The sequence below is a fragment of the Phlebotomus argentipes genome, unplaced genomic scaffold, assembly GCF_947086385.1.
Source record: "Phlebotomus argentipes unplaced genomic scaffold, Phlebotomus argentipes genome assembly scaffold_18, whole genome shotgun sequence".
Taxonomy (NCBI): domain Eukaryota; kingdom Metazoa; phylum Arthropoda; class Insecta; order Diptera; family Psychodidae; genus Phlebotomus; species Phlebotomus argentipes.
In genome coordinates this window covers 17479359-17499573 of record NW_026776177.1, presented here as the reverse complement: position 1 = coordinate 17499573, position 20215 = coordinate 17479359, and the positions used below count along the sequence as shown (strand labels likewise).

The following is a 20215-nucleotide window of genomic DNA, read 5'->3' as shown; positions in this document are numbered from 1 at the left end:
CCCTCCTTTCGAACACTCCCACCACTCATCGAATTGTTCTCCGCCCCTCCAGGTTCTCTGTTTACGTTTTCTGCGATCGCACGTTTTCTCGTTTCTTCTGAGAAAAGTGCAATTTTCAGAGTGAAACTCTCGATGAAATTAAGAAAAAGTATCTGAAAGTGATTGGGCACAATGTCGGCAAAGAAACAAAAGAGTGACACAGTGTTTTGGTATAAATGCGAGCAATGCCAGGTGTTTATAACCTCAAAGCATACGGCTTCCCATGCAAAATTCTGCCCAATTTCACCGGAATGCAGGAACAGTAGTTTCATTTCATCCAGAATCCTGTACACAAGTGAGGTGAAGTCAATTCCAACTCCTGAGGCAGCCACAGAACTGGATTCTTCTCAAATATCCAAGCTGATCTTTGTGGGAAGTTCAGCAATGCAATTGTGTGGATGGTTTTCCGGTGATGAAATTCTTATTAGTGTTCCGGAGATTCCAGATTTCATCGCACGCGTGAGGAGAATCTTCCCACAATCTGTTGATTCCTTTGCAACCATTAATTTTACGGAGAATGGTAAAAAATGCAGTGAATTTGAAATGAATGTTTAGTCATTTTTGGTTTCTCTTTCTAGAATTCAAACAGAATTGGACAAACTATCAGGATAAGCAGCTAAAAATCTCCTCTATACCTTCTGATATCCTTCCTGCAGAGAAAATTGAATTTATATTAAATGAAGATGAGGAGATTGGAGAAAAACACTTGACAGACTTGCTTAGGAATCTGAAATTTGACTTGAAAAACTGGATAGTCTTCAAAGGATCCCAGCAAAGTATTAAGTTTTACGGGAGGAATTACAATTTCACAGTGAAATCGATAAATTCTGATGATCTCATTGAGAAATTGAACAGATTGGATATTAACAAGGCGGAAGATTCACCAGAATATTATCGAATACTGCAGAGCACTCGTTTTTTCCTCAGTGAAAAGTGTATAAAGAGAGAGAAAAAGCTCATGGAAGAGGAAAACACCGATCCAGTAATTGGAGGAATGGATAAATTAATAGAAGAGGCAAAAGGACTGATGAATCCTGTTCTGAGAGGGAAATCTCTTGAGCAAAAAGCCAGAGTCTGTCATGGGATTCTTTTTCACGGTCCTGCTGGATGTGGAAAGACACTTTTATGCAATTTTCTGGCTTCTACTTCAAACGCCAAAGTAGTAACAGTGAATCCCCACAGGATTTTCAGCAAATACTTGGGGGAAGCCGAAGTTACTCTCACCAGACACTTCCAAGAAGCCTACACGAACTTTCCCGATCCAACAGTGATTGTCATAGATGATATTCATATTCTGTGTCCCAAAAGTGAATCTACAGACGCTATAAGGCGAGTTTCTGCAGCACTTTTGAGGATTCTCGACGAGTTGCCGTTCCGAAAGGATGCTGGGAGGATTTTTGTACTCGCTGCAACCACGGATCTTGAGAAGACAAATCCTGCTCTGCAGCGTAGTGGTCGTTTGGACTGTACAATGGAGATTTCTGCGCCTAGCCCCAATGAGAGACTAGACATCCTCAAGAAGTTCCTGCTCACTGTGCCTAACAGTCTCACTGAGGAGGAGATCAGAAGATTTGCCGATGTGACTCATGCCTTTGTGGGTGCAGATTTGTCTGCCCTGGTGGGAAAGGCGATGGGAAATGCTGCGAAAAGGAGTTCAGGAGTGACGGCAAATGATGTGAATTGGGCTCTCAGCACAATCAGCCCAAGTGCCATGAAGGAAGTGCTTGTGGAGGTGCCGAATGTCAAATGGGCGGACATTTGTGGGCAACACGAACTGAAGTTGAAGCTTAAGCAAGCCATTGAGTGGCCACTGACGAATCCTGAAGTCTTTCCCAGATTTGGCATCGATCCACCACGTGGAGTGCTGATGTACGGCCCGCCGGGCTGCTCGAAGACTATGATTGCCAAGGCTCTGGCCACTGAGAGTCGTCTCAATTTCCTCACAATCAAGGGTCCGGACATTTTCTCAATGTGGGTGGGCGAGTCTGAGCGTGCTGTTCGGGAATTGTTCAGGAAGGCGCGCAGTGTGGCTCCTTCGATAGTGTTTTTCGACGAAATTGACGCAATTGGCGCTGAAAGAGGATCAGAGTCGGGATCTTCGGTGAAGGAGCGTGTTTTGGCGCAACTCCTCACTGAGCTAGACGGTGTGACATCGCTGGATAGTGTGACCATTGTGGCAGCTACCAATCGGCCTGACCTCATTGATAGGGCTCTCTTGCGTCCTGGACGTATTGACAGGATTGTGTTTGTTGGACTGCCTGACAAGGAAACTCGCAGGGAGATTTTCGAGATAAAACTGAGGAAAATGCCCGTGGGAGAGGATTGCAGTGTGCAGCAACTGGTGGAACTCACGGAAAAGTACTCAGGAGCAGAAATACAGGCTGTTTGTCGTGAGGCCGGAATCTCCGCCTTGGAAGAGTCACTGGAGGCTACGGAGATTCATTGGAGACATTTCCAGCACGCTCTAGAAGCCATACGACCCCGAACCAGTCCAGAGTTGCTTAAGATATACGAAGACTACGAGAGGGACTTCCAAGCGCAGCAGTGATTGAGTGCAAATTGAGGTGAGTGCAGTCAATAAAATGTTGCCGAAAATTCCCATGAAACTTTCAATTCCTACGTTGAGGAAGGAGATAATTTCATTATTTACAGCGTAAGTGTTTTATCTCCGTCCTCTTGTTTCACACTCTGTGGCAAGATGAAAGTGAAATTGTTCAGCCTCATTTCGGAGCAGCTTCCAAGATTTGACGCCAAATATTTATTGCTCTGAATATCTTCAAATATTTGTACACTCGTTAACGTTATTGAATACTTGTGAGCCTGTGTGACTCTTCTACTTGGGCGTCTCATGGCATGTTGCAGCACTTGCGTGGCATTATTATCTCATGAGATGCTGTAAATTGTGTGGTTTGCAATGAAGAGCCTCTCTTGAAAACACTCTCAATCATGTTTGGGGCGTGACAAATTTCCCGGGAAAGTCGATGTCACACGGTTGAGAGCACTTTTGGACACACCCCGATTGAATTATCATGCAGAAATCAGTGAGAAAGGCAGCTTCAGGACTCCTGCTGACACCCCAAAAAAAAAGTCCCTCTTCACCACTTTTTGCCTACACCTTCGTCTACAGTGGGTTTTAGCGTCTGAAACGGACTTTGTAGACAGACAAAAAATCTACCGGCAAGCATTCCATCATGCTTAAGATGACAGTTGGCTGAAAAAATGCAGAAGAACCTGTTGATTTCTCTTACAAAAACATCCCTCTATAATTTGCCGGTTAATCACTACATTGGATTTAATAGTATTGAGTGAGGTTTTGTGTCTAAAATCAAATTTCTATCGGGGTTTTCAGGTAAAATGTTTAATTTATCATTAGAATTAATCCTTTAGTGAGACCGTGTAATTGATGAACGTGTCTTGTCTATTTAGAGAGGCAGAAACAAATTACCTTCGGCGATGAGAACAAGTTATTATTATTCAATTGAGACTTCATCGAGAAGTATTAACTGACAAATTACTGCAAATTGTGTAGATTGCAATTAATAAATTTTTGCTAATGTCTTCTTGCAAAGTCTACTGGTAAACTTCGCTTATTTAATGAATGCGCGAATTGAAGCTCAAATGCCAGTAACACAAATTCTGCGCGAGAAATTCCGGTCAATGCAATTTTGTCATTGATTGGAATGAAAGGAAAGATTCCCGTGAGAAAAGACAGGTTATTTGGGGATTAGCATCATATATAATGGCAATTAAATGTGATTATTTTTCACAAATTGAAGACGGTCCTTGATAGATGCGAAGAGTGTAAATAATTTTGCAATATACTTCTTGTCGATTAAATTCAAAATATTAGTTGATATAACGTCGTAAATTATGATAAAGCTTTTGAGGTGTAAAGCACAAGTTTGTCTCCAAATTCTCTTTCTGCTCACCTCGATAAAATCATGAGCATCAAACACGTGAGAGAACACATTTGTTTTGATGCAGCAGCGCGCGCGTTAATAGAAAAAAGTCCCCCTTTTTGTCAAACACTGCGACATTCGACAGTAAAATCTATGAGTTATTCCGTGGGACGAGAGATGTAAATTGTGCAATCTCGCCGTCTCCTCTATTCACTAATGGCATTTTAGCGTACACGAGACACTTCTTGGTACTCTGCGACCAGCATCAATGGGCCCAGTGTTAGTTTTTTTCACCATAACTCTCTGTGTCCCACATCATTATCACTATTAGTGTCTTTACATGGAAATTATTATTATACATATGTATATTTTGTATCCATTCAACGCCATGAAGTGTCTCAAGTCAAGGCCGAATGGTGCTACTTGTAAGTCATCTTTATTGAATTATTTGTCTTGCGCCGCTGCGGAGGAGGCACAAAAAGCCGAAGAAGAGCCTTAGAGATTTCAGAAGAAACAAGCCTTTCTTTATGCCACCAAATCAATGTTTTGTGCACAGGCTTTTGATGATAAAACATTAGGCTCTGGTGAGATTGTTCAAAGAAATCTTCGTTTTTCCACTGGCTGTTTGATGTGTGGAAATGCACACACTCGTGATGGATTTAGCAAAATCACGTACGAAACATCAAAGTCTGCATGCAGACCTTCTATAAAGTGCGTGTATATTTATATTTTTATCCAGTTTGCCCAGATTAACAATTTAAAAGGCGAGCTTTATCAATCACACACTTTGCTTTGAGAGGAATGGAGGAGAAGAGGAAAGAGTCTTCACTTAAGCATCTTGCTATTTTTATCAATTAGAGACACTCTCTGAGTGAAATCACAAAAATCTTCTCCACTTTAGCGCTAATAATGCGAGAGATTTGCTCGGAGGAAAAGACACTGAGAGACCGAAAGATCTCCCATTGATCTCATAAATTCCGCTGAAATTGCAAATTCGCCGAATTCGCTTGTATTTATGAACTCCGCACACAGTCCGAAAATTTATAAATATTGCACTCAATAATAGAATTTTGAGGGGAGGAAATATTCTGTCATGTATTCAATGTATCTTGTCTCAAAACACCATCTTCACGCGGTAATCTTTAAGCCACTCTCCACTTGTGAGCATTAATTATTTTGGCACCATGTCAAATAAATAATCGTTCGAAATTGTGACACACATTTCTGCCTTGGTGAAAATGAGAAAATCCCAACTATTTTGCCCCTTATAATGGCACGGCGCACGATTTGTTGAGACTTTGTGCGAAGAATTTGATTGACAAAATAATTAATATTGGTTACATTTCATCAGCCAAATGTCGGAATGTTCGCACCACGCTTAATTTGTGATTGAAAATTGTAACATTCATCATGGCAATGAGTGACAAGGGGCAGTTTATGCTCAATTTTCAGCAGGACATGCTACAATTCAGTTCAGTTGATCATCATTTGGTGGAATTTATCATGAGAAAGACTCTTTCTCTTCATGGCACCAGTCTGAGCCAGGAGGGAAGAGACCTGCAAGTGTGATCAGGCGAAATGATGATGAGTCACACAAAAAGGCATGAAGACGCTCTGAGGTATTAACGGAATGTACAGAATCCCAGAGTAAGATTGTCTCGGAGATGCGCATGAGAATTACGCATCTCAATAGTGTAATGAGTTTTAGAGTGAGGCCAAGACGACACATCCGATAAAGTGTATAGAGTGAGAATTTTAATTAAGATAAGTTGTTCTTTTACCACCTCACATTTATTCATTAACTCTCATCATTTTCTTAAGATGAGTAGTTAAGAAAATCTGCTTGAAATGCTGTTCAAGTTAGTCTTCTCGAATCTGCCTTCTTCTATTCCATAAAAATTTCGGTCCATTTTGTTCATACTAATGTTATTCAACCGCTTCCGGATGCAATAAACTCGATCCTAAATGCATGCGAAAGTACAAACCATAGCAGAGTTTGCGACATGGCGTGTAAAAGCCTATTATTTCAATCGTATTCCCCAGTCAGTCCGTGTATGTCACCAGAGATTTCCTGGCTGCATCAATTGTTATTGATCGTATTGATTTATTTAGAGGTTGTAAATTTTTTTTAACGACTCACCCGAATTTCCAAATCAGTCATCAGTCATTCATTGTGGTTCGTTCGGACAATGTTTGGCATGTAAAGTTGATTCTTTTGGCACGTTTTGTCAATCACAAGTGACAATAGCAAGAATATTCTACCGAATCGGCGTGGATTGTTGCCTCACATCGTTCTCAGGCACACAGAATGATTCCCATCCATTGCATTCGTTGAGGAGATTGAATTTTATGACGGTATTTGACATGGCGAGTGATGTTTGTATGAAATTAATGGATCCATTGGTTGGCTTTTGTTGAAGCTCGGGGCTCGTCGCATATTGTTGTTGGGGCTTTATTTTGGTTGCACCAATTGTGCATAAGAGGAGACTCCAAAAATGTAATTCATCCGTGTGTTTATTCTGTGGAAATGTGCAGTTCAGGAGGCGGAGGGAGGATGATGTATATTTACACATGAAAAAGAGTGCGATGGTATCATTCTCTGTGCACAGAAGATCATCATTTGTCGATGGGCTGAAGAATGACTTTATTGTTGACTGGAATACACGCGTGTACAGTGACTCTCTGGATGCCTCTCTTTATTCATGAACTTCCCAAGTGACGCGAAGGAGTTGCACGATGTCCCAAAAAGAGACAAATTGATCCAGATGAGAGATTCTCTTTTTGCCACATTATATGGAAATACAGTGATCGTTGAACTGGCAATGTGCAGGTTGAATGGGGCGACGACGATGGAGGAATTGAATCATTATTCACGGTCGTGAGTCCGCCACCGAGATTCAGCCCCCGGAGAAGGTGTGATCGCCAAGCGATTGTTATAGCATCTCTCCTCCGAGCGTCGACATTCTATGATCGATCGCCGCCATGGTTGGCCGATCAGCGGCGGTTGTAATAACTCAATTCACAATTTTCAAATTGACTGACGGCTGCTGATGGTTGAGTATATCGATAAGTGATTTTTCATTTAGTGCCTCTGATCTACACTTATAATTTTCTCCCTGGCTTACCTCACTTTCATCTTAATCCCATTTTCAACCCTCTGTTGTTGTGTTTTCATTCAGAAGCAATCTCCGTCTATTTCGTCTACATGCGCTTTAATGATGTGCTTTTGAAGGCATCCGAAACCATCTTGTACATGGTGATCTAACACTTTAGTAATCTGTATTGGGAGACGCGAACGGCAATAAATCAATTTTAATTGTTTTTCCTAATGATTTTGAATAAGCAAAACAAATGTTTTAACATATAATAAATAAGAAAAAGTAGGTATTGTGTGTGGGTTTTATTCCATGCTCAATTCCATGACCACTGAAAGTCTTATTTGACTAATCAGTCTCTCTGCTGCCATGCCTTTGATCACGAATTTTACACACTTTTTATGTCCTCGCGCTAAAGATATTAGATTTCAATCGAAAACACGAATGTCTGAAATACACCTTTGCCTGTTTGTTTCAAGTCAACAATAAAACTATGTCTTCTTTCACTTTGTCAATATAAAATGGTGCAGTTATGAAAAGGGAAATGCCATTTTCAGGGCCACTTGAGAGCATCCCCAATCACAGCAATGAGCACCGCCCGTATGTTAGCTGTGCAGTCTTGTTCAAAGACAATTGTCTTCAATTTATGTGTGACCAGAAAATTTGTGTGGGAAGGAAGGGTTAACGAATACCTCTTCAGTGAAAAGCATTTCATTCATTGATAAGTGTGTAATAAGAGAATTCAGTGTGTTCCGGACTTGGGCGTTAAGAGAGAACTGGGCAGAAAAGATGAATGGTTATCGTTTCAAGATCAATTCTCAGTTAATCGTTAATGCCTTAGAAAGTTGGGCTAAAAATACTGTGTGTGCATACGGAGAGTGAAGAAGTTAATGATGGTAAGAATAAAAGGCGCACTGTTGGAAATATACATTGTGTTAAAATCTCATGGCTAAATAGCCTACACACAGAGAGCGATATGAGATGTTTTATGGCGACCTATGAACTTTATGTAATACACAGAGCATTCCGTGAATAAATTTTTAAATGCTTCCAAAGACTCTCATTGTGAGGTATATAATATCTTGTAGTCAAATTAAATAACAAACTTCAATTGATGAATTCGAATAATGAAAAGTACCATTGATAGTGATTGGTGTTTCTCTTTCTTCTCTGTATTTATAGATCTCTTCGGTTATTGAATGGTAATGTGTCAGCGACTGGATGATGGAGGCTCGATAGGAGTGGGAACAGCACGTGAAAAAGAAGGAATCGTGAGAGACAGATGAAATTGGATCAAGGTGGAAGTCATTATGGAGGAATCTATCGTGCCGGGTGGTGCATTTCTTGATCACCTGAGCCAGATCTGCGCTGCGCCGAGACACCACTGCTGGTGGAGGGATCGTTGGGAAAAGGCAATGAGGTGAGTGATTAATTTTTTTTTTCACGATCCTGTATCGAACGGCCACTTGTGAGTTAATTTCGAGTGTTGTTAAATATTTGTCTCGCTGTTTATTTTCCTTTGCAATGTAATTTCTCATTTTTTCCGCCTTCTTCAATTTCACTTATGATATTTTTGGGAGTTGTGGTTTTTCTTTTTGAGATGTCGAAGAGAAGGAAAAAAAAACGGTTGAGAGGAAGAGTGTGTGTGGAGAAAAAGGAGATGCTTGGGGAGGAGAGATGCCTAAAGATGCAGAATACATGACTGAAGCGACAACACTGTAATATTGGGCTTCGTACGGAAAGAGAGAAAGATGTGTGTGAATCTCTTCGGTTCGGTTAAACTCTGTGCTCGATCATGAATTTGGTTTAGTCGACGTTCTGCTCACGACGAGATCACTTCATTAAGTCACTCGGTCGCCACGATTGCGAGACGGTCGCCAGAGTTTTGCTAATTAAGAGGACTTTTTGGTGTGTGGAATTCGAATTGCTGAAGAGGATCCTCGGCATTCTCGACGGTGATCTCTTGTATTGATGATGTGTTGACTGAAAGATCGCTGATGAAGTGATTGACGACAGTGCAATTATTGCTGAGACAGCGAGAGACACTTGATATTTATACAAGTTTATCAATTGTGCCGTGATCTCGCTTGAGTGAAGACAACTGAGCAGAGGAAGAGAGAGAGAGAGAGAGATCGGGATCATTTTGGGCGATAAGATCAAGTCAGTGTAGCGAAGTAGCAAAGTGCGTGCGTGTCGTGAGAATTTTTCAATTAACTCAATGAGCCTCTGTGCAATATATCGCATGAGACACAGTGGAAGATCTCGAGGCGCTTTTGTGGTACAAGGCATAATTGCTAAATTGACTCAATCTCTTCTTGCACACTTCAATTAAAATCAGCGATAGTGTTTCCACCCTGTTGTAAAGTGAATTAACATCTTGCGGCTGTACCAACAGATTGACTATAATAACCTTTATGTATCGCGCGGAGGACAAATATTTGTTCATCATCGTGTTGAATGACAAGTAGCACGGTTTTTTAGCTCTTCTTTCACTCTCAATTTATGGTGATTGTGGCGTTTTTTCACCATTAATCACATTCGGAGTTCAATTATAATCGCGATGAGTGCGTGAAGAGTGGAGGCAAAAAGTGATTCTTTTGAGCTTGCCGATTTGTCTTCTGCACGCTTTTTTTTCCCGCTTCCACTCACATTGAACTTCCTCCCAGTGGAATTTTTTCCATTGATTTCGCGGTATCTTGATCGTCGGAACTCGCTCTCAACTATCTGTGCTCGGAGAAGTAATACTGTGAATTTATCAAGAGTGTGAAAAGCATTGAGGAAGTGAATCAGTTGCTTTCAACACTTGAACCCTGATTTAGTTTTTGAGGGCGGAAAATGAGATTGGTAAACCACAAATGCATTAATCTTCCACTCTGTCTCAGTGATGTTCATTTGCATCTAATGATGTCGGACGATCGTCAAAGAGTCTGACAACTTGTGCAGTAAAGTGTTTCCATAAAAGTTATCTTCATCTCTATCATCGCGAAGAGTGACAACGGTCTTGTCGACGAGGCAATTCTGCAGGGAGATTAGAGGAATTTATTGAGATTTTATGGATATCCTTCGGCACATTGTGAGACTTCAGCGCGAGCGTGTGTTTCGAAATTGGCCGCTCGGAGAGTTGAAATAGGCCAATTTTAGTGGGTGTAGCTGTGTATCTGGACGGCCTGTCGAACATTTAGGAGAGAAGTGCACAAGTGTTTGGCTCGATCATTCGTATATATCAACGTCTATAAATTTCCCAAAGCACTATTGGTACTCTCTGTGTATCAGACGGGGAGACTATTGTATAATAGCGTGGAATTGTGCGTTGGTGAGAGTGTGGAAAATTGAAACATTATTAATATGTGCTAATTTATTGAGTGACGAATGTTAAGACTTTCAATTGGGCGAGTGCTTTGAGAGACTAATTAAAGCCTGGGACATAACAAGAGGAAGAGACAGAGGAAGGAGTGGGCAAAAGGAAGAGCGAGAGAGTTAATCATAAATCGTAAATTTAAATAAAGCCACTCGACTGTCTTGCTACTCATTCGCGCACCGAGTGTTGTATTCCACTTGGAGACACAATTATATTCGTTCATAAAAGTGTGTATTATATCCAAAAATGAGCTCTTGCAGTGAGGAGTCTGCCTAAGCAGAGGCGGTGGTGGAAAGTGAGAGAGGAGTTGATATAAAAGTGTGGCGAGACACATTTAATAGTGTTGTTAAAAGAGGGATATTGTAAAAAAGAAGAATCAGAGACAATACGATAAAGTTTGGTGAGGGAGATAACGTGTGTGTTGTGGGGCGAAAAGAGCGGCAGCTGAAAGTGTAGTTGGAGAGTGAGAAAATTTCACCTGAGTGGCGACAGTTTTTGTGCAAGTATTTGCTATTTCAACACCCAAGACGTTGGAGCCGTGTGAGAAGATGTTAATTCTCGTGAATTACATGAGTTTCTGGAGCTTCAGAAAAAGGAGGTATTGTCGTTAAAAAAAATCATCTCGAGTAGCCAGCGTGAGAGAAAGAAAGGCGTGCATCTGACGAAGAAAGATAGCAGCTGGAGGAATATATCGTCTTGTGTTTTTCCCCGCGGATTGCACAACGGTGCGCACATAGCAGCTCGAAGTTGACGAAAGCCAGGCTGAAGACGGAAGAGTGGATCGCGAGTTTGGCGGACGACGTGAATTGATTGAAGAAGGAGGATCACACGAGTAAAAAATGCCTACAAATCAACCTCATTCATCCATTTTCAATATTGTGATACTCCTGCTGTGGCTGATGACCGACAGTGGATGTGGTCATCACCCTCAAAGTCACCAGCACAGCCACAATCTCCACTCACAGAGGCACCACCGTCATGCACTGCAATCGGCCGTGGATGATCGTGGCAATTTCTCGACGGTGCACCGGCACAAGAGGCCACTGTTCAACGAGAAGACAGACCGTGAGCGCATCCAAGACGCCGTTCGTGCGCTGCGCCAGCCCGTGCACAGATTCCACGTGAAATCCAGTATTACTACCACAACAGAGGCCAACCACCACAGACTGAGGCATCATCACGATCATCACAGGTGGCGTCAGGAGGCCTCGAGATCACCCAGTGCGTCCCATGCCAGACACCAGGCGCCCTGGTGGGCGGACTCCTCCGTGAAGCATCCGCGGTGGCCGCAGCACAACAAGGGCTACAGCAGCCTCAGTCGCAATCACGACCGGAGCCACGCAAGACACCACCACCATGAGAGGACGGATCACGAGGAAGTGTCCCATTTCACCACATCTGCGCGGCCCGTGAGGGCGTCTGCGCGGGCAGATCCTGCCGAAGCTTTCGGAGGCAAACAGCGGCCGGCAAGTTCACTGGTGAAGTCAAATGAGCGGTCATCGCGAGTGGGTCACGGGATCAGCGATAAGAGGACCTCTGACGATGACGAGTATCACGATGATGAGGAGCAAGTGGACAGCCTGAGAAACACCACCACACTCCACGGCGTCAATTCACAGCGGAGGCGATCCTATGTGAGTTAAAGCCGCGACAAGTGGTTTTTTTAGCGCTATTTTTACGGCCACGATCTTCAGTGATTCTCAAACGCTGAATCACTTCCCCTTTTTCCGCACAGGTCATCAGACACTTTCTAATTTTAGCACTGATGCACGGAGTGACAAATTGATGTGTGATTTAATGTAGTGTGCCATGATTCAATCAATCAAAGTTAGAAATTATTGTGGAAATTTTGCGAAGATCAGACATTTTGCATCAGACATGCAAATTCTCACTCATAGAATTGATCAATGGATCTAAAATTGATTTTAATAGAACTTGACTTTCTGCTTACCAAGGCCACTTTCATCGGCGGATTTCTCAGAATTGACAGTGTTTTGAACTTATTTCCAACTTGGCTGTTGATAAACTTGAAAATAATTTAGAGTTTCTGAGAAATTCGCGCAATGGGAAATTCTGCATGATGTCATAAACTGGCTTATATTTATCTGAGAACTAAATATAAGGAGTATTGGAGCAATAAGTAGAATCACTTTGCATAATATCATACAGAAAAATCGTGGTTCTTTTGTTTGATGCAAGAAATATCACAGAAATTATACTCAACAAGAACTTATGTCGCTTGCAATGGCTTGAAATGAGATCAAATTGGTTTCTTTTTCCACACTGTCGTTCACACCCTGAAAATTGTATGTAATTAATCTGAGAAAGCAGATAATTTTCATTAATTTATCATTTCACATCCCATAACTCCCATTTGGCGGGAACTGAAGATGACACGAGTGGATGCCTTGGCGATGGGGTTTCTGGTGTGTGGAGACAAAAAAAAGATATAGCATGAATGAAATAAATGGTGTAGCGCGACAGCTGAAAATTGCTCCAATAACATGAAAAGCCGTGATCCTCCTATTTTATTCCACACTAATTTATGGGTCTCCCCTCGGATGTTCTCAACACTGGAACGGCTGCCGTCGTCTGTGTGTCCATTCTAATTTAAATGATGTGACACTTTATTGGTTTTCGGTTGTTTTTACGACCAGACAATTTCAATGATGCTCTTCTCAAGACTTGTCCATCGTCAAGTGGGAGATAAAAACGTGTGCTGAAGAATTTTTCGTGATATTGGGGTCAATCTCGACTCAAGATCAAAAGTAATATGTAATACGAAGAGATGTTGGGTGTCCCTTTTAATTAAGTGTTGTGCGGATGACGAGAATGAGGCGCGTTTTTGAATTTTTCAATGCGAAGAAAGAACGTATGGTGTTTTTGTGTACATGTTTGTGAAGGGAAAGGGAGCTATTATAAGTAAGTGATCGGGCTTTATTGGTGTGTTTCACTATATCAGACACTATAATGAAAAGTTAACGAGACAATGTGTTCCATTTAAAAGAAATTTCACACCTCTTCTCATTTCTTTCAGTGGCAAGTCTTGTCGCTCTCTTCTGTACTTCTCTTGTACTTTCGTGATGTAAAGCAATTCAAGGTAGTTGATTTTATTGTCATGTTAATTTTCAGGTGATTTCACTGTTGGTCGCCGTGGAATATCAATGTCTCTTTTATCCACTCACACGATCGTTAACTGATTGTTAATCGGTTGGTCAGAAATGACTCAATTTCCACCGATTGTGTGCATCTCTCCTCTTCGTCAGTGAGAAGAATTTATGATCCATTTGGAGTGATGTTTGAGTGACGCCACTGAACCATAAATACTATATTATTCCTAATTTGTCTAATTCAGTTAATTGGCGTTGGAGAAAGAAAAGAGAGTTGGCAGTGCGATGAAAATACTGCCGCCTTTTTCAATTCACACCATCACCAATCCAGGCGCTATCGTACAAAATGCAATTGATAAATATACAACACACCAATGCCTCTGACACAGTTCAATGGGAGTCAGTTTTTCCTCTTCTCACACCAGAAAAGCCAAAAGGCATGAGAATCCCACTTGATCATTTATTAATCTCTCGTGCCGCATTTTTCTACTCCCGCGGGAGAATCGTAAATAATTGTAAATTGAGATTAGAGATGGGAATGTTGAAATATATATTTTCCCCTCGCTATTTTTCCAAACCATTTACACACACTCAATCTCTCTGATACAATTTCCACTCCCAGAAGATGTGAATGTTGCAATTGGAAGGCGCATCTGAGGTTTTTTTTCTCAATATTTATCATTCTGTTAATACTATGAAAATACTAAGACTGCAATCCAATGTTAATAAATCTTCTCTATGAGTTCCTTATACAGTATATTTCACGCAGTGATGCTAAAGGAATTATTGCATGTGTTGTGAAATTGTGAGATGTCCGGAAAATCGAAATTGATATTTTTCACTCACTTGAGTTTTCATTGAATTTGCAATTCAAAGGTATTATTTTTCCTAACAAATTTATGGCTCATAAATCATCAATTCAGCAAAGTTGAAGATGACGAAGAAATCAACGAAAACACAGATTTTCTACAAACATGATGTGGGTTTTGGGGGCTTTGTACGCTTGAAACAATCGAAAGCTAAGGTGTAGGTATGAGTTTATTAAAGGGTATATCAAATTTTACTTCCTCGAATTCCAGTCAATCAATATCACGTCACGTGTGCGATGAAAGAGTTGATATTGAAATGTCAAATTTGAATTTCATATTATTTTGATGGTGCAATTTGTAAATTGGAAAGGAATGTAATACTTGAGTGAATTTAGCATAACAAAAGACTGCGTCTATTGTTGATGTTTCAGGGAACTTCATCAGTTTCGATGCCACCTAAGAGACGATGGTGGGTGGAGAGAGAGAAGGAGGAAATGTGATCGATGATCTTCCTCCTTCTCTGACTTCTGTATTTCTCTCAAGTTGATGTTTTATTTGAATTCAATATTTTATGTGTGGCGTTGTTTCACCATCAGTTTTGTCGGGGTCACAATAAAATTCCACTAACTAGAATATCTATAAATACAAGGAATATAATTTCCATATTCTTGGGCGTACTTGTGCTTCTCTCCCTCTCTCGCCAATCCTTGCCTTCTCCGTCACTCTCGATATATTGTAAATGTGAAATATGAATTTATAGCGAGCCAAGACGGGAGCACGTTTGTATCTCTGCGGCTGTGCAGCGGAGTTTTAGGAGAGCGGAGGGAATATTATGTATTTGATTTGTGTCTAGCAGCAAACGGTCATGTTTGACTATGGGTCTCGTCGTACAAATTTCCTGTCTGATACAATCACGAAAGAATTCTAGAGAATTGCTGGCATTACAAGATAAACTTGCTCATGGTGTCTCTCGCTGTGCAGTACTGTGCGAGAGGCTTTTTTCTGTAAGGGAAACACCATTCTCGCGTCTGCCCTAGAATCATCTGCCTCATCATCATTAATATCCCTCTCGGCGCGGAGATGTGCAAGATCATTATTGCCGTTTAATTGATTTCTCTGTAAATATGTGAAGCTGTGAATTTATCCATATATTTAGTCTACGTGGCGTTCAGTGAACTTCTAACTGAGGATTTGAAGTGTAAACAGTTTAGAGAGACGAAGTTTGATAGCTGAGCATCACATCTCTGTATTCATCATGAATAGAGCAAGATTGCTGCTGACGAAGTGAGTTATGATTGTAAGATTGGAAGAATACGAAATTGTCGCTTGTTGATTTTGCACGGAATTCAAAATGTGGCTATTTTTGCAGTATCTCTGGAAAGTTCTTCCGAGGATATCTTAAATCTCCTAATCAGTGATAGCATTAGAGATCTGGGAAATGTCTCGAGTGACTTCCAGTGAGTGGGTGGCATTGTTTGTGGACTATAAACCATTTTGACGGGTGGCCGGAGGAGCTGGCGGAGAAGGAGTAGCATTAAACAAGATTCCTTACCATCTATTATTCTCTCTCTCTCTCTCTCCACCCTTCACTATGTATACCTTCTCTTGCTGGATGCAAACATCCATTGCGTGTTGATTGTCGCATCATGAAAACAGTACACAAGTGTCTCCATCGGAGACCTTTTTTATGGTTGAGCAAGGGTATAAGTACAAGAAGATGGAGACAGGATGCACCATTGTTTTCCTTGTGATAAGAAAACAAATGTGTAACGCAACACTTTTTCCCTTGGCCGCGCAATCAAGTCCGTAAGGGATTGTTTATCGCATGCGATGATGGTGAAGTGAGAAAGGTAAACAGAGTATTGAGTGTTCTTTGGTGTAATCCATACTTTGAATTTCAGTTCAACTGGACAAATACAATTCACACTCGCATCATGTGATGGTGGAGTTTATCTATCTAGAAAATGCTGTGCGGCAAGTCTTGGCTTTTCTCGCTCCCCTGAAGAGAATCGCTCTTTGGGTGGAATTTGGCGGTGAGATAACTTGACGGGATGGTAATGTGAGATGGGAGGCAATTTTAACGGGTTTCCGTGTAGAATTTCTATTAGTACAGCGTGGGCACTAATTATAGCTCCACTAGGTATCCAGGGTGTAGGTAGTCTGGGGCAAAAACAAAAAATATCAAATATGGCGTTTGATTGCCTATCCATAGCCAAAACAAAACCCCCAATACGAGACCCCTCCGCCGGATCCTAGGGATTCTAGGGAACTTTATCACTTTCTGGCCTGGCACTAATTATAGATCCACTTGGGAAATTTCACTATATCTCAGCGAAAAAAAATCGGAAAATTCTGAAAATCACAAGGATCCTTCATTTTGAGCCCAGAAACCATTTACCGTCGCCATACCCCGCCTCGGTCCTCCGTGGACCCCACTATTTAAGGTCTTTGCCTTGCATAACACGATATTCCAAAATGGCTCCTCCGCAATGGGGCGGGGGGCCCAATGCCCATAAACTGCTTCATAGGGCAAGACTGAAGCCTTTTGAGCATAATTGGGCTATCTGACCCCGATACCATCCTTGAATCCTGGCCTTAAGCACTTCTTCCAGGGTCTTTTTCTGCTTCTAAGAGCCCAAACCACCCCAACCCCCGGACCACCCCCAATGAAATGGGGCGAAAAGTTCTTAGGACACTTCTAGGAAACCCGTGGACCCTAGATCCGGGGGCGGGTAGCGCCTCGGAGGGAGCGCCCTAACGTAGAACGAGAGCCAGTTGAAATTCAATGAAAAACCATACAATTTTAGGTGGTTTTCGACTGGGTCTCATTCCACGGTGTGGCGCTCCCTCCGAGGCGCTACCCATCCCCGGATCTAGGGTCCACGGGTTTCCTAGAAGTGTCCCAAGAACTTTTCGCCCCATTTCATTGGGGGTGGTCCGGGGGTTGGGGTGGTTTGGGCTCTTAGAAGCAGAAAAAGACCCTGGAAGAAGTGCTTAAGGCCAGGATTCAGAAAGGGTATCGGCGCCAGAAATCCCAATTATGCTCAAAAGGCTTCAATCAAGTTCTGTGAAGCAGTTTATGGCCATTGCGCCCCCCGCCCCAATGCGGAGGAGCCATATTGGGCGATCATGTTATGCAAGGCAAAGACCTTAAATAGTGGGGTCCACGGAGGACCGAGGCGGGGTATGGCGACGGTAAATGGTTTCTGGGCTCAAAATGAAGGATCCTTGTGATTTTCAGAATTTTCCGATTTTTTTTCGCTGAGATATAGTGAAATTTCCCAAGTGGATCTATAATTAGTGCCAGGCCAGAAAGTGATAAAGTTCCCTAGAATCCCTAGGATCTGGCGGAGGGGCCTCATATTGGGGGTTTTGTTTTGGCTATGGATAGGCAATCAAACGCCATATTTGATATTTTTTGTTTTTGCTCCAGACTACCTACACCCTGGATACCTAGTGGAGCTATAATTAGTGCCCACGCTGTATATCCTCTAAAAGTGTATGTATGTATGATTTTCTAGGCGGTGTCCGTTGAACTATCGGCTGGAGGTAATAAATGGCTTTTCATCTGCCACAACAGCTAAATATAGACAATTCGGGTGGAGCCCATTTAGCACAAGCGATGGAAAAGTTATGGGCACTTTTCGTTCACACACCACCAGCTAATTTAATTTCCTCCTCTTTGCGAGGAGGCCGAGTATCGGCTTCCCTTTTTATTGTCTCACCGATCTCTGGGTTCATAAAAATTCTCATTACGAGTCTCTTAGAGAGGCACTCTTTCGATAATGCAATACACCTTCAGCGTCCATCGGCAGAGACATTAAAATGAATTGTAGCTGATCTTTTTTTGCCGCTCATCTTCCACAGGGCATGACGTTGAGAAAAGCACTATTTCATTCACGATTTCTTCTGATTCAAGCGCTTAACACTTTGCCATGTGTGTGTGCGTGCGTGTGATTTGTGGTGGATGATGAAGAAGCAAGGAGAGAGGATGGGCGAGATAGGAAAAAAGAGCATGGTAAATAAATTCCTCGGTCAACATGCACTTCTTTGTGATGGTCACGAGTCACCTTATGTTCCTTGGGCAAACACCAATAATAATTTTCAATTTTGCCTTTTCCCTCTGGTGTTCTCGGTATCACAAAAACTGACTCCTATTAGCTCGAGTGTGTCTCTCAAGAATTACACTCGTCTGGCGGCCGGAGAGATGATTTCTCTAATGCACGCAGTTCCATTGTCACTCCGCTGGGTGGTTCAATTGAGCCCTGACAATTGCTGCACGGCAATCATCTACCACGCAAGAGTCTCATCCTGCCAGAGAGACAATGAGCGGGGCGATTAGTGTGACACACACGACAAGAGTATCGATGGAATGAAGATTGCATTCTAACTATATGATACCATTGTGATCTCTTTGGACGTTGGCTGGCGAGACATTCCTCGGAGTGCATGATGAGTGTGTCTTCTTCTAGCAATTTTATGGACTCTCCCTTTGGCATGTAGGACGCACACTCAATTCTATTCGGTGCAGGAAACTCTTCGGACTCCTCACCATCAATCACTGTGGCGATTGCCATCTCGCCATGTTCAGTGTCTGCCTCAGAATATCATGCTTCAGCTCCAAAACTCCATCTAATGTTTACTCTTTGCCGAGCTACAGTAATACTCAATCGACTTTAATTGGTCATTTTAATTCCGACGATACTGTGTCGTAAACGTTGAAATCTGATTAGTTCTTGCAATTGAGCGGTAATTTTCTCAATTAATTATCATTTCATGTAAAATGATGTGAAAATTGCCACTAAAGACAATTTCCGATCAGATGTGAAGTGATGTGAGCAATCTTCTCTCTCTCATCTAGGATAATGAGTACCAATTTGTATGACTTTACCTTGTGTTAGAGTTCAATATCCTGCTATGTGTAAACATTAACCCAGAAATACCTTGAAGTTACCTTTTGGCTGAAATTCAAGCACCAATCTCGCAACTTTCACTCGATCTAAACTTGGGAAACATCTCGAGTTATCATTAACAAATTCATCAAATTTGGTCTAATTGGCTATCGTGAAGAGTGATGTTCTTACAAAACCATGTTTGATACAGTAAATTAGTAGCAAATGTGTGAAATGTCTCTTTCTTCCAAATCAAGCTGCGAGAGTGTTTCTTATGGTTGAAAATGCCCACGCTGTTTGACCAAAATATGCTAGTATTTATCGTGTGTAAATTGAGTTAATGAGTGAGAGACTGAATTGGAATTTCTGGCGCTTGCTCCATGTTAATGCAGTGGGCGACATATGCTTCCTTTTGATTTAAATTTAGTCACTTATGTTGGCAACACACTCACATGTGATAATATTGGCACAGACTCACACCTGAGGTTAATGACAAAGCGCGTCAGGAGTGGTTGCAGATGAGCAGATGCAGCGATACGATCATATTACGGCTGCATAAACATACAGAGTGTGTCGCTGTGGAGGAAATTATTAATATACTCTGCATCTATGAATATGATTTTGATGTGGGGAAGGAAAATGTCATTGGATGTGGCATATCAAACATCTCTCAATGGGAATTTTGTAGTATTTTATTGTGTGTCGAAGAAAACTAAACAAAGTTCCATGATAGAATCGCACCCATAAATTCTCCTTCATGTTTGTCATCAGCCCACATTCCAAAATAGATTCATTCATTTGAGTGCCATGCCATTTAACAAATCACCTCACAATGTATCACGCGATGATTGATCAATTGATGCTTTCGTCTTTCGTTGCAGAATGTTGAGGATATTCATGCGCCAGGATATCGAACAGGAGATCTGACACAGCTGAAATTGAGGACATTGGGAACGCCGGAAGGTGTTCAGCAGTCGCGCAACGAATATATGGTGAATATGAGAAAAATTCAA

The 20215-nt window shown here is 41.8% G+C and overlaps 1 protein-coding gene across 3 annotated transcripts; it reads left to right on the top strand.

The window, feature by feature from the left end:
* The first annotated feature begins 48 nt into the window (after window positions 1-48).
* On the top strand, window positions 49-20197 carry LOC132259619 (ATPase family gene 2 protein homolog A). 3 transcript variants are annotated; one of them, XM_059757327.1, is made up of 4 exons: window positions 49-559; window positions 618-2603; window positions 8216-8453; window positions 20084-20197. In XM_059757327.1, exons 1-2 carry the CDS (start codon window positions 172-174, stop codon window positions 2585-2587), a joined length of 2358 nt encoding a protein of 785 aa, XP_059613310.1. In that variant the 5' UTR covers window positions 49-171; the 3' UTR covers window positions 2588-2603; window positions 8216-8453; window positions 20084-20197. The 3 variants fall into 3 exon arrangements, with proteins under 3 accessions (XP_059613310.1, XP_059613311.1, XP_059613309.1); XM_059757328.1 differs by lacking the exon at window positions 20084-20197 and adding an exon at window positions 8634-8852; XM_059757326.1 differs by lacking the exon at window positions 20084-20197 and adding an exon at window positions 8614-8852.
* The last annotated feature ends 18 nt before the right edge of the window (window positions 20198-20215 follow it).